The 14,969-nt window shown below is 51.4% G+C and overlaps 1 protein-coding gene across 1 annotated transcript in view; it reads right to left on the bottom strand.

Annotated features, from left to right (window-relative positions):
• The window catches only part of COG6 (component of oligomeric golgi complex 6), a 56,859-nt gene extending 42,947 nt beyond the window's left edge, over window positions 1-13,912 (bottom strand). The window contains exons 1-4 of the mRNA XM_068168617.1: window positions 13,804-13,912; window positions 11,207-11,350; window positions 10,767-10,838; window positions 9,401-9,459 (exon numbers count right to left, since the gene is read on the bottom strand). Of these exons, the coding sequence (XP_068024718.1) occupies window positions 9,401-9,459; window positions 10,767-10,838; window positions 11,207-11,350; window positions 13,804-13,902 (374 nt within the window). The 5' untranslated portion in view covers window positions 13,903-13,912. The remainder of the gene's footprint in view (window positions 1-9,400; window positions 9,460-10,766; window positions 10,839-11,206; window positions 11,351-13,803) is intronic.
• Window positions 13,913-14,969: the final 1,057 nt, after the last annotated feature.

Below are 14,969 nucleotides of genomic sequence, written 5' to 3'. Positions count from 1 at the left end.
ATGAACAGCAAGATGGAGTGGAATGCACAGTCTAAGGCTTTTTAACAGCACAATTTACATCAGCATGCATGGAATTGTGTCCTGACACAGAGTACACCTGAGCAAAAAGAAAAGCCATCAAAAGCCTGCCTGCTTTAACACTGCATTGGTGATTGGCAGGTCAGGTTTCCCCGGGGTCCTGTGCAGAGGTGGGCATTTGGCCTTGTCACTGACAGCTCTGCAATGCCTAAAGTCAATCCATTTCATTCTCTCAAGGTAAAGCTTGCAACTGCAAACTCACAGCCCATGAGGCTGCACATTTCTCCAGGAGGAAGAAGAGTGATGGAGGATGATTTCAGCCAACTACAGAGGCAGTGACAGCAGAGGCATCCAGGGAAAACTAAAGCACTTTACAAGCAACCTGCTGGCAGCTCACTGCAAGTGAGGAAGGGAAGAAGCCTAAAAAGGGACAGCTCAGGAGTGCATACACAACTCAGGAGAAAGAAAATGCAGGTACAAGAGGAAAGGAAAGGCACTGGGAAGAGAGGAAGGAGACTGAGAAGCATCACAATGATTTGGCAAGGAGGTAGAGTCAGCTTTCTTGCATGAGGAATGGGGCATTGGGGGAGAGAGGTTTAAGAGAGAATGGAAAGCTCCAAAAGACTCTGGAAGCACACAGGGGAGACTCCTGAGGTGATGAGTTTGAAGTTGCCCCATCTGCTCTTCCAACAAGTTTCAGATAAACCTCTGGTACTGGGGTGAGGACACACCTTTGAGAGGCCTGGCACTGCTGTCCAGCCCCACTGACACCCCTTGCAGACACAGCAAGCGTGGCCATCTCTCACCACAGCAGAAGCAGAGCTCAAGAAAACCATTCTGAAGCAATCCAGTAACCTTCTGGCAGGAAGACTAGGCAATAAAGATCAGAAGAGGGGACCACTGTGTAACCTCAGGTGAAGAGAGCTAAAAACATCAGGAGGAGACTAATAAAGGAGCATTTGTAATTAAACATTAGGCTCCTGAGAGATTTCCTGATGAAAACTCCCTAATTCTCACACCAGAGGTTAGAATGGGTCAAGCCTGCTCTGCAGCAATGTGCTCCATCATAGCAGCAATGCCCAAGCCATGCTGCCTAGGCTGCCCCAGCCCCAGCTGCCCTGTACTGCCCTTCCACTGTCCCAGAGCCTTTGTTTACACCAGCAGGTAGGGAATCAGGCACTGCACAAAGCTGGCAGGAAAAACACTGATGGTTTGGTTTGTTTAGTTTTAAGGGGTGTGGTTATAAAGATTCTGTACTGCAGGTACCACAGGCCTGCAGGTACCACAGGACAGTGGAATTACTAAGCTCACACACCCTGTAGGAAGGGATGTGTGAGCACAGCAATGCCAGAGGCAAGGGGCAACAGCTACCTAGTTCACTGCTGCTATGAAACTACTCATGGAAACATCACTTCACATCTCTTCTGGGATAGGAAAAGAGGTCATTTCAGTAGTCAGTTGTAACTACTACTGAGAGTAGTAACAATAGTAGTAATAAGATTCTCCCCTCTCAACACTCTCAAAACCCTGGAAGATTATGATGCCGCTACTCAAACTCAGGCAGTAACTCCTAGCACTTCACTCAACGAGAGTGCTCCCAACAGCATGTTCCTCTTCCATTGCTCTAAGGAAGTCTAACCCAGCAACAGCACCAGCACTGGATTTGCTTTAAACAACAGACTCTGTAATTTAGTGAATTAACTTCACTTAATAGTTGCTCTGGGTTTCTCTTCTTGCAACAGAGAGCTCAGTTTAACATAAACCCACAAAGCTGCAAATACTTCGGATGGCTTACCCCTCCTCTCAGGGAAAAGGAGGGAGGTTGGAACGGGACTGAGAAAAGCAAATGCCAGACCTTATTTGGTTCCAACTGAAGCAAGATCTCCCAAAACCACAGGAGGAGGTGGGATGTTGAGTAGCTCTTCTGTTCTTTGAATCTGCATGTCTCCCAAGTGCTCTAAGGTCTCCACTTACCATGGTCTACTGTTCTGCAGAGCTTAAGAAGTGCTACATACTGGGCAGAACACTTTTGTCAGCTTGTTCAGATTTGTCAGGCTTAAAGACTTCCGAAGAACAAGGATCAGAGTTAGGAACTGTACAATCACCACATTTGTTAGTCCATGCTGGAATTTTGTGTCCCCTTCACTCCCAGAGTCATAACCATGAACAGAAGATGTCACCAGTCAACTCTCTCCACATGAAGCCTTCGCTCTGCAGTCTTCCCTCCCCTGCTTTTTTGCTGCTACAGAGAACAAGATTCAATCAAACATCATGCTTCAAAGCCATTCCCACCCCTGGCTAATACCTGCTACAAGTGCTCACTGACCTTCTTTATAGCCCAGTCACTGCACTGAACTCCATCCTAGCAAACTCGAAGTCTCACAGTGCAAACACAAGACAAGAACCTCCAGGTGGCAGCAATGTTCTGTCTCAAGGCACAGACTTGGAAGCGGTGAGAAGCGTCTGTCCAAACCTCAAAGCGTGGGTCTGAACCTTGCTGCTGCTGTCTCTTTGAGGCTCTTTACAGAGGACATGAGATTTCAACAAGCTACAGTGCTGCAAAGCCCAGGTTAGCCTTCTGCTTACAAAGGCTAAGGAAGGTGCCTTGGTTATCAATCTGCATGAGAAAGAGACTCCATATCCTAGTATCATAGTATCATAGTATCATTCAGGGTTGGAAGGGACCACAAGGATCATCCAGTTCCAACCCCCCTGCCATGGGCAGGGACACCCCACACTACATCAGCCTGGCCACAGCCTCAGCCAGCCTGGGCTTAAACACCTCCAGGGACAGGGCCCCAACCACCTCCCTGGACAACCCATTCCAGGGCTTCACCACTCTCATGGGGAAGAACTTCCTCCTCACCTCCAGCCTGAATCTCCCCACCTCCAGCTTCATTCCATTCCCCCTAGTCCTATCACTCCCTGAGATCCTGAGCAGTCCCTCCCCAGCCTTCCTGGAGCCCCCTTCAGATACTGGAAGGCCACAATGAGGTCACCTGGGAGCCTTCTCTTCTGCAGTCTGAACAGCCCCAACTCCTTCAGTCTGTCCTCACAGGAGAGGTGCTCCAGCCCTCTGCTCATCCTCCTGGCCCTTCTCTGGACACCTTCCAGCACCTCCACATCCCTCTTGTAATAGGGGCTCCAGAACTGGACACAGTACTCCAGGTGGGGTCTCACCAGAGCTGAGCAGAGGGGGAGGATCACCTCCCTCGACCTGCTGGCCACACTTCTCCTGCTGCAGCCCAGGATCTGATTGGCTTTGCGGGCTGCAAGTGCACACTGAGAGCTCCTGGTGAGCTTTTTGTCCACCAGCACCCCCAAGTCTCTATCCTCAGGGCTACTTTCCAGCCAGTCACTGCCCAGCCTGGATTTGTGCCTGGGATTGCCTCGACCCAGATGCAGGACCCTGCACTTGCTCTTATTGAACTTCATGAGGTTGGCCTGTGCCCACCTCTCCAGCCTGTCCAGGTCCCTCTGGATGGCCTCCCTTCCCTCCAGCTGTCTGCTGCACCACACAGCTTGGTGTCATCAGCAAACTTGCTGAGGGTGCACTCAATGCCACTGTCCATGGCACCCACAAAGATGTTGAACAAGCCTGGTCCCAGGACTGATCCCTGAGGGACTCCGCTTGTCCCTGGCCTCCACTGGGACATGGAGCCCTTGACAGCCACTCTTTGGGTGCAGCCATCAAGCCAGTTCCTTATCCATCTAGTGGTCACCCATCACACCCATGTGTCACCAGCCTGGAGACCAGGATGTGGTGCGGGACAGTGTCGAAGGCTTTGCTCAGCTCCAGGTAAATGACATCAGTTGCTCTCCCCTCAGCTATTAATTTTGTCACCTGCTCATAGAAGGCCACCAGGTTGGTCAGGCAGGATTTGCCCTTGGCAAAGCCATGCTGACTGTTCCCAATCACCTCTTCACTATTCTTCTGAGCCAGTAGTGACTCCAGGAGGATCTGCTCCATGATCTTTCCAGGCACAGAGGTGAGACTGACTGGCCTGGAGTTCCCTGGTTCCTCCTTCTTGCCCTTTTTGAAGATGGGGGCAATGTTTCCCCTTTTCCAGTCTGTGGGGACTGCCCCAGACTGCCATGGCTTTTGAAATATAATAGAGAGGGGTTTAGCAACCTCCTCTGCCAGTTCTCTCAGCACCCGTGGGTGTAACCCGTCGGGTCCCATGGACTTGAACACTTTCAGGTTCTTCAGGTGATCACCAACCTGATCTGCACTTACAATGGGCAGTTCTTCCTCCCTGTCCCTGGCTTTGACTTCCATAACATCAGGAGTGTGGCTAGAGGCCCTTGCAGTGAAGATGGATCAGGAACAGAACATTAAGTGCTGTGTGGCCTTGACCTCTAGCTGGCTGTACACAGCACCAATGAGACTAGCACATTTCCATAGGCATGGGATTATTTTTGTATTATCTCCTCAGCCCTAACCTAACAAACAATTGGAATCTAATTAAGCTTATTAAAGCAGGGAAATGGATTCAAGTATGACTCAAGTCTGCCAGAGCCATTTTACTGCAGTAAGGGCTAGGCAAAACACAAGGCAGGTAAGAACACAAGCTAAAGGCCCTCTTGCATATCACCCACACCAATCAGTAGCTGTGCAGACACCTGAGCCATGTCAAGACCCCTCTCTGCAAACACAGTCGTTTCTGAATGGTGCTGCAAGCAAGTGCAACCCAGCAGAATGGCCACACTGTGCTGCTGTCACCAAGTGGAGGCTGTTCCTACTTTGTTCTCTCTTACTAGAGTTACCCCTGCCCAAAGGAGCAAAGTGAACAGATTATGGGAACTCTGCACCAGTGCAAAGGGAAGTGCCAAGCTCTGGCAGGCTTTGGAGCTTGGGCAAGGGACAAGACCACAGCAAAGCACAATTCCCCCAGTTTTAATTGTTGCCTGGGAGACAACATTCTTTTGCAAGGAAACTCAAAAGGCTGGGGAAACTATGCACTTTGTGCACTCCTCCTTGAGCCAGATACAAATGCACACTGCTGGTCAGAGTTATCACCTAGACAGCTCAAAACATGGGCTGGGGGAGGACCAGGCTTTTCCACTTTGCCACCCAGTGCAGCTCGAAGCTCTGCTGGCTTCCTTCACCTGGGATGAACCACAGCACCACATCCTGAAACGACTTTCCATCTGTGCTGCTGAGCATTAGACTTGGAAAGGTGGAGTGGTTCTTCCTCATAAAGAAATAAGCAGCTTTGACAGGCATGTAGGAGCGCTTGCAGCAGCTGCTGCAAAGCCCGGGTTTCTGTGCTGGGTCCTGTGCAGGCTGGTACACAAGGCTGTGTAACAAAAGGTCTGCACACAAGCCTTAGGAAACCCTTTGTAAGTACCAGGTACCACAATGAGCTGGTAAATGCTGAGAGCAAAGGGTTTTATTACTTATGTTCTGTCAAACACATCCTCCTAAGGGCAACTGAGACGCTGTGAGAAGATACTTAGTGCCCAATTCCCATCGTAGAACAGAATGATGAGATCTTCTCCTTAATTAAAGGGAGAAATCATAGTGAACTGCTAAAAGTAGCCAGGATACAGGCAAATAACAGTAATAGTAGAGAAGGCTTGAATGAGACCTGATCTGGAAAAGAGAGCACAGTCCTGATCATCTGTGCTCAGGAACAATGGACTTGCATTAGAGCACAGCTAGGGAGCTGCTCAGGGGGAAGGAGAACCTAATGCATGTGAGGGTGGCTGATAAAGGACAAGGTGAGAGAGAAGCCAAGTTATAGCCAAGTGTTAGCCTGGAAATTAGGGAAAGGCTTCCACTGGAAAGAATCCTGGAAAGAGCACAGTTTTGAGGGGAGTGCTCCAAACCCAGCAACATTACAAAACAAAGCAGCAATTCACTGGCAGGATGCTGAATAGTTGATGAGCTTATCACAGCCATGGAGCCAGGGTCTAATAGTCACGAGGTCCTGGGTGGCAGGTTGGAGTTGGTGATCTTTGAGGTCTTTTCCAGCCTTGTTGATGCTATGGTTCTGTGATCATGCAAATAACAAAGGATAGCTGGCAGCAGCAAAGTGGATGTGAACTTAGGTTTCTCCTATCTGTAGCTCCTGACTAAAGACAGGCAGTCTGCATAACACTCTGCTCTAAAAATAAACAGGTGAAAACCAGAAGAGACTAAAGCAGAAGTGAAGTGAGGGGATACAGCTGGACTGAAATGATTCAAACCTTGCCAAATACAGAATTAAACACCAGGGGAAAAGGCATCCATGCTGGAAATAAATGTGTAAGACCCAGGAATTTTCTACTTACATACTGACCAGGCTCCCTGCAAACAGCACTGCTGTGCACCACAGCACACTCTGGGTAGCAATTTTCACATGCAGAACCTCAACAGCTTGACTATCTCCACAACAGCTAAGACACAAGATACCATTTCCAACTTGTGACCAGAGCTTAGGTTAAGCTAAAAGGAAGTATTCCCACTGGAGAGGTTCTCTTCCACCTTCTGGTGAGCTCCTTGGTGCTGTCATACCAGACAGACTCCTAGCTTCAGCATCTCTTTTATACAGCTTGATATCAAACATGTTGAAAGGGGGCTGCTTAGTCTAGCTCCAAACTTGCAAGCACAAACACAATGCCAAAGGCATAAAACCATCCCCCTGTTCTCTGCACCCACCTGCAATAAGATCATAACAAATTAGCTTAACCAGAGGCAGGAAGAAAACTGTATCAGAAAGCAGGAAAAAGCCAACAGAACCACAGGCAATTTCCAGGTGAGACCACAGGCTCTCTGCTCCTGGGGTTTCCTGAAGAGCACATTAGAAAAGCATCAGTCAGGAGTGGTTTCATGTCACTGATTCTGCTCTTGAGATAAACATTCCTTGACCTGTAAGACCACAGCTCATTTGGTACTGATCAAGAGTACCTCCTGCTTCAGAGTACAAGGCTGTCAGGTAGAAAAGCTGGCAGAAAATAAGGCTTTGCACTTTTTCTCCTGGTCATGGCTAGAAAGCTAATGAATTCCAGCAGGAGCAGGGAGGTCATCCTGCCCTGTGCTCAGCACTGCTCAGGCCACACCTTGAGTCCTGTGTCCAGTTCTGGGCTCCTCAGTTTAGGAAAGATGTTGAGGTGCTGGAAGGTGTCCAGAGAAGGGCAACAAAGCTGGGGAGGGGTCTGGAGCACAGCCCTGTGAGGAGAGGCTGAGGGAGCTGGGGTTGCTTAGCCTGCAGAAGAGGAGGCTCAGGGGAGACCTCATTGCTCTCTCCAGCTCCCTGAAGGGAGGTTGTAGCCAGGAGGGGGTTGGTCTCTTCTCCCAGGCACCCAGCACCACAACAAGAGGACACAGTCTCAGGCTGTGCCAGGGGAGGTTTAGGCTGGAGGTTAGGAAGAAGTTCTTCCCAGCAAGAGAGATTGGCCATTGGGATGTGCTGCCCAGGGAGGTGGTGGAGTCACCATCCCTGGAGGTGTTTAGGTGCTTCATAATGAGAAGAGACATCTTTCTAGAGGAAGGACTCAGCAATTACTGTCTTATTCTAGACTGACACTTCTTGGTTTAGGGTCACTGATTCATTTTCCTTCTTACTGAACAGCTCCAGTTTCACCTCAGCAATTCAATCTAAGAGTGCTTGAAGACAACTTTCAGAAGACAGAAGCTATTCCTTCCCAGTTCCATCATTCACTCCTTTGCTGGCTAAGAAGGAATCAGCAATTTAATAGCTGGACTTTGTGTGACTGCAGGCAAGGTTTCAGCTTTTCAAGAGACCCCAACATTCAGCAGCAAATGCCTCCACATGTCTGATGTAAAGCAAAGCAATCAGAACAGTCCTTTAATGAGGCAAAATAAAAGGTTACTGAAATGTCTCAAACAGAACCAAAGTCTTCCCACTGCAGCTTTTGCTTCACTTTTTGCAGGCTCAGCCAGGAAGAGTTACTTTTGTTAACAAATAGCACTACTAGTCCCCCATAACCATTGTGTTGTAAGATCACAAGTACTGTTTGGCTTTTGCTAGGGAGTGCTTTCATGGTGTACTTAAGAACAGACTTTCCAAAAGAGAACTCTTCCTACATCTGCACTCTGAGGTCACAGAGACCCTCAGAAGGACAGGCCACTTCCTGGGCCTTTTTTCCTCTTCACCCTGGAGAGATGTTGTGTCTCTTGAAGGTATTAGCAGACAGTCTTTCCAGTAGACCACTGTGCAAGTAAGAACTGTATTGTAGAAGCACTGATGTGCAGCATTTAGCCTCCTCTAATGGAATGTCAGGCTAATCAGACACACACCTCTTGAGATTGCTCTTGGCATCTTCCATTCTGCTTCAGAATGCTCTCCTTTTCTTGAGACCACAAAGTGTGCCTACTCAACACACTCCTACTTCAAATAACAAGTTTTCTAGGCCTACTTCTACACACTCACAGAAACTGTGACTGGGACAACTCCTTCATCTTATCTCTGCCATCATTGCACTGAATGCAGTTGTTCTGCACTCAGCTTCTCAGATATGTGCAGCTTACACTCTGACTTCACATTCCAACACTCACAGGACATAGTCCAGGCCCCATAACATCAACCCAGAGATTTCCAGTGATTTGAAAAGTACACCCTGAGCTACCCAAAGCTGTAATTTCTACTGGGAAGTTATCACTGGAGATAATTGTTTCTCTTCTCCAGTGCACTGCACAGAATTTGCAGGAGAAAGCTCATACAGCAGAGGGATTCACTCTACACTGACAGAGCCTAGAACTGTACCATCAGATACCCTAGCCACAAGCCCAATAAAGACTGCTTACATCTGCCATAGGCTATTACCCCCTTCCCATGAACACAAATACTGGAAAGAGCAAAATACAACTACTTCCTTCCAGCAGAGGCTGGAGGAGCAAGGGGGAAAGTGGTTTGTGTTAGGCTCATTACACAGCACTTAGGCATTTCACAATTAGCCTTAAACACAGCAGAGTAGCTAACAACCCAACTAGCTGTTGCTCCATGCCATCCCTGAACAAGGGAATCATCTCCACTGGCTGTTAAGCATTAACAACAAGAAGCCTGTGAAACTGATGAGACATTGAGCAGCTCCACATCTGCTGCAGACCAGTGTAACGTAAATTATCAACTGACATTGAGTACATCCACATCCAACATTCTGTGCCTCTGTACTCACTCCCTCTCCTAAAAGGCTAATTTTTGTGGCAACAAGTTCTAATGCATGCTCTTACCTTTGTGTATCCTCTAGTAACACACTGAGAGTTCAGTACTGTTATTCCAATGGAGATACAAACACAGACAGCCTTAACACCAAAGCACAAATACAACAAACCCTCCAGGCACTGCTCAAAACCAAAAGTGGCAGAAGCAGACCTACAAGCAAATGCCATCAGTACTGCCATGCCTTCAAGAGGTAAAGAAGGTTGGATACATACTTTTCTGCCTGGAGTTTTGTGGTTTTCACTATCAAGTCCTGGGTCTGTTCCTTTGCTGCCTAGAACACAATTAGAATGATTAAGCATGTGAAAAACACAAAGATGTAAAATTTATTACACAACCCTTACAATATTTAATACTTTTGAAGTGTTCTGACTGTAAGCAGTTTAAAAAGTGTACTCTCTGAAGCAGAAGGCTTTCCTGCAATAAGTATTCATTAGCTCCATTTTCAGGCACAACAAAATCCATTCATGTCCTCAGCCATGTGTACCTTCATCTTTGCATTGGTTTACATGCATGCAGCTCACCTTTAATTTAACACAAGACCACTACTATAAATGCTAGAAAGAGTTTTCATGACTTTGTTTGACAGCCAGCTGCAAATCTGTTGCTGTTACAAACCAAAAAGTCAAACAAGTTCCTCTGGCAGCTGAGCTGCCCAGTCCCACTGTTCACTGACACAGTTTAGACAACATGAGTACACCTCTGCTAAGCAAGCTTGGCTCTGCAGTCCCAGCAGCTTACATGGCTGTGAGGACAAAGAACAATTATCAGGGAACATTTCTTGCCCAGCAGGGTTATGAAGCACTGGAAGAGCCTGCCCAGGGAGGTGGTGGAGTCCCCATCCCTGGAGGTATCAGAATAAGACACACAGACATGGTGACCATCTGATATGGTTACTGTTTGAGTTGGCAGTGCCAGGCTGAAGGGTGGATTGATGATCTTAAAGGCCTTTTCCAACCTAACAAATTCTGTGACTTTACAATTCAAAGAGCAATGCACTTAAGAAGTTCACCACAGCCCTAAACACTCAGTGATGACAATGTACAGGAGCCCATGAAGAAACAATTCTGCTACAACTAACCCATGGCACCAAGCACCCCATCAAGTCTCCTCCTGAACACCTCCACTGATGGTGACTCCACCACCTCCCCAGGCAGCCCATTCCAATGGGCAATCACTCTCTGTGTGTAAAACTTCCTCCTAACCTCCAGCCCAAACCTCCCCTGGTGCAGCCTGAGACTGTGTCCTCTTGTTCTGGTACTGCTTGCCTGGGAGAAGAGACCAACTCCCTCCTGGCTACAACCTCCCTTCAGGGAGGTGTAGACAGCAAGAAGGTCTCCCCTGAGCCTCCTCTTCTGCAGGCTAAGCAAGGCCAGCTCCCTCAGCCTCTCCTCACAGGGTTTGTGTTCCAAACCCCCCACGTCCAAGCAATGCACTAACATCCTAGAGTGACATATATGCTACAAATCCAGCTCTGTGCCACTGCTAATGCCTCAAAACTGCTGTTTATCCTCTTAAAAGAAAGGGAATAGCCACAGCTCAACAGGGAAACTCCACAAAGACCATCTGTGTACACATTACCTTCAGTCGACTGGACATGTCTTCACAGCAGCTGCTCATGGCCTGCACATCCTCGTTGATGCTCTCCAGCTCCTAGGTGAGATCAGACAACAGCAACTGAGCTTCAAATCAGGAACGCCAGCCCAGGCCCAGCTTCATCCCACCACAACGAGACACCCAAGCTGCAAACGCCACAGCAGCTCCAGGCTCTTTATTCAGCACTGGGGAGGAGGCACCTCTAAGGACCAACACTCCCTTGGAACTTTTACCTGTCTGAAACATCAGCTCTCCCTGTGCAGGCCTCTCATCGAACAAAACAAAACACTAAGCAATTTTCTGGTTAGGTGCATTTGTCCCAGGAAGTCAAAAACTCTCTGAATGAGCTTTTCCCCCTTTATGGTAAGCTTTAAAGTCCACAGCAGCACTCTTGCAGGACAGCTAGTGATGCTGCAAAGAGCTACCTCTTTAACTTGCTTGAAGATGTGGACAAACTCCTCGTTGATGGCCAGGCTTCGCCGCTCGATGTCTCCACGCAGGTTTCTCCGGGTGCGCAAACTGTTCTCCACGAAGAAGGTCGAGAGAGCCTTCAGTGCCTCCAGCATTTCCTGCAGACAAAGAACACTCTGTCCAGTTCTGGGCCACTCAGCCTAAAAAGGACATCGAGACACTTGGACGTGTCCAGAGAAGGGCAATCAGGCTGGGGAGAGGCCTTGAGCACAGCCCTGTGAGGAGAGGCTGAGGGAGCTGGGGAATGGAATGAAGCTGGAGGTGGGGAGATTGAGGCTGGAGGGGAGGAGGAAGCTCTTCCCCATGAGAGTGGTGAAGCCCTGGAATGGGTTGTCCAGGGAGGTGGTTGGGGCCCATCCCTGGAGGTGTTTAAGGCCAGGCTGGATGAGGCTGTGGCCAGGCTGATCTAGTGTGGGGTGTCCCTGCCCATGGCAGGGGGGTTGGAACTGGATGATCCTTGTGGTCCCTTCCAGCCCTGAATGATACTGTGGTACTATGATACTATGCTTAGCCTGGAGGAGGCTCAGGGGAGACCTTCTTGCTCTCTCCAACTCCCTGAAGGGAGGTTGTAGCCAGGTGGGGGTTGGTCTCTTCTCCCAGGCAACCAGCACCAGAACAAGAGGACACAGTCTCAAGCTGCACCAGGGGAGGTTTAGGCTGGAGGTGAGGAGAAAGTTCTTCACCAAGAGAGTCATTGGTCATTGGAATGTGCTGCCCAGGGAGGTGGTGGAGTCACCATCCCTGGAGGTGTTCAAGAGGGGATTGGATGTGGCACTTGGTGCCATGGTCTAGTCATGAGGTCTGTGGTGACAGGTTGGACTTGATGATGTTTGAGGTCTCTTCCAACGTTGGTGGTTCTGTGAATACCTTAACTTTCCACGGAGTTACAAGGAGGCAGGGTGTATTCCACTTCTGTCTGAAGTTCATTGTGGTATACAAGAAATCAAAATACTACTACATGGCTCTAGAGAAAAAAAGTCACCTAAGCACACTCCAGGATCAGTTGGTAAGCAACCAGAACACCTTCTGAGCCTTTGGTTTGTGTGCTGTAACACACAGCTTTGTCTGCTGCTTTAGAACAGCTTCACGAAGATCACATTTGGTTCAAGCAGGATCTGTTCACAGCTACAAAGCATCTGAAAGGGAAAAACCTCAGAAGATGTCCCCTGAGTTAAGTGACAAGCACCCCTCTGCTGTGTGAAGGGAGAGAATGGGTGTGTGGCATGTCACTGGAAATGGAATGGAATGGAATGGAATGGAATGGAATGGAATGGAATAGAATAGAATAGAATAGAATGGAATAGAATAGAATAGAATAGAATAGAATAGAATAGAATAGAATAGAATAGAATAGAATAGAATAGAATAGAATAGAATAGAATAGAATAGAATAGAATAGAATTAACCAGGTTGGAAAAGACCTTTGAGATCACCCAGTCCAACCTATCACCCAGCACCATCTGATCAACTCAACCATGGCACCAAGCACCCCATCCAGGCTCTTCCTAAACACCTCCAGGGATGGTGACTCCACCACCTCCCTGGGCAGCACATCCCAATGGCCAATCTCTCTTGCTGGGAAGAATTTCTTCCTCACCTCCAGCCTGAACCTCCCCTGGCACAGCCTGTGACTGTGTCCTCTTGTTCTGCTGCTGGGTGCTCGGGAGAAGAGACCAACCCCCACCTGCCTACAACCTCCAAATGGGTAAATACAAAATAGTTTTACTTTTAATGAACGCAGCAAACATCAGCTGGAGACTGCTGCAGCACTGAGGACTCCAGAGGGCTCGCAACCCACTTTGGGAGTCCCTGAGGGCTCCCGGCCCCGATGGCAGGGTGCTCCCGGCCCCCATCGCAGGGTGCTCCTGGCCCCGATGGCAGGGTGCTCCCGGCCCCCATCGCAGGGTGCTCCCGGCCCCCATCGCAGGGTGCTCCCGGCCCCCATCGCAGGGTGCTCCCGGCCCCCATCGCAGGGTGCTCCCGGCCCCCATCGCAGGGTGCTCCCGGCCCCCATCGCAGGGTGCTCCCGGCCCCGATGGCAGGGTGCTCCCGGCCCCGATCGCAGGGTGCTCCCAGCCCCCATCGCAGGGTGCTCCCGGCCCCGATCGCAGGGTGCTCCCGGCCCCGATCGCAGGGTGCTCCCGGCCCCCATCGCAGGGTGCTCCCGGCCCCCATCGCAGGGTGCTCCCGGCCCCCATCGCAGGGTGCTCCCGGCCCCCATCGCAGGGTGCTCCCGGCCCCCATCGCAGGGTGCTCCCGGCCCCCATCGCAGGGTGCTCCCGGCCCCGATGGCAGGGTGCTCCCGGCCCCCATCGCAGGGTGCTCCCAGCCCCCATCGCAGGGTGCTCCCGGCCCCGATGGCAGGGTGCTCCCGGCCCCCATCGCAGGGTGCTCCCGGCCCCGATGGCAGGGTGCTCCCGGCCCCCATCGCAGGGTGCTCCCAGCCCCCATCGCAGGGTGCTCCCGGCCCCCATCGCAGGGTGCTCCCAGCCCCCATCGCAGGGTGCTCCCCCGCGGGCAGGCCCGGCCCCGCAAGCCGCCAGGGCTGTACCTTGTCGTTGTCCAGGCGAGTCTCCAGGATCTTGTTGAGCTTGCGGGACAGGGGGTTGCTGCCGGCAGCAGGCGGCGGCGGGGCGGCGGTGTCAGCCATGGCCGCAGCCCCCCCCGGCCAGCAGCGCGCGCCGCGGACCGGCTCCGGCGGAAACCGCTCCCGGCGCTGGGGTTCCGGCGCTGGGGTTCCGGCCCGCCGCGGGGCCCCCTGAGCGGCTGGGGTCTGCCCGGCACAGATGGCGCTCGGGGTTACTGCCCCAGTAACTTGGTTACTCGGAGCCCTCCCCGAGGGCTTGGGGGCTCCCTGCCTGAGCTGCGTGGGTGCGGAGCACGGGTGAACCGGGACAGCCAAGGGGCTGGTGCCAGGCGGGCGGGCAGCGACGGCAGCTCAGCTGTCAGGATGCAGAGCGGTCTCTCCCTGGCCGCGGCTGCCTCCCCGCCAGGCAGCAGAGGCTGCGCCAGGCAGGGCTGTGCTGGGATCCCTCTGCTCTGCCGCTGCAGCCCAGGCCTCCCCTGGCCGGGACAGCGCCCTGCGGCAGCGGAGCTCTGCGGGCAGCCTGCGGCGGTGCTGCAGCCACGGCAAGTGTCCTGCTGGGGCCGAGGCGTGCGGCCGGGGTCGCGGCGGCTCTGCGAAGGGCAGAAGGCAGGCAGCCGACAGCAAGGTGCCTGGAAAGCCGGCCATAGACTCACGAAATTGTTTGGGGTGGGAGAGACATTTAAGATCAAGTCCAACTCTTAACCTGGCACTGCTAAGTTCATAGCATCAGTCAGGGTTGGAAGGGACCACAAGGATCATCCAGTCCCAACCCCCTGCCATGGGCAGGGACACCCCACACTAGATCAGCCTGGTCACAGCCTCAGCCAGCCTGGCCTTAAACACCTCCAGGGACAGGGCCCCAACCACCTCCCTGGACAACCCATTCCAGGGCTTCACCACTCTCATGGGGAAGAACTTCCTCCTCCCCTCCAGCCTCAATCTCCCCACCTCCAGCTTCATTCCATTCCCCCTAGTCCTATCACTGCCTGAGATCCCTCCCCAGCCTTCCTGTAGCCCCCTTCAGATCCTGGAAGGCCACAATGAGGTCACCTGGGAGCCTTCTCTTCTGCAGACTGAACAGCCCCAACTCCTTCAGTCTGTCCTCACAGGAGAGCAGCTCCAGCCCTCTG

Source organism: Melanerpes formicivorus, unplaced genomic scaffold, assembly GCF_026170545.1.
Source record: "Melanerpes formicivorus ecotype bairdi unplaced genomic scaffold, bMelFor1.0.p_v2 SCAF_144, whole genome shotgun sequence".
Taxonomy (NCBI): domain Eukaryota; kingdom Metazoa; phylum Chordata; class Aves; order Piciformes; family Picidae; genus Melanerpes; species Melanerpes formicivorus.
The sequence above is the reverse complement of the archived record's forward strand: the minus strand, read 5'-3'. Positions and strand labels throughout refer to the sequence as shown.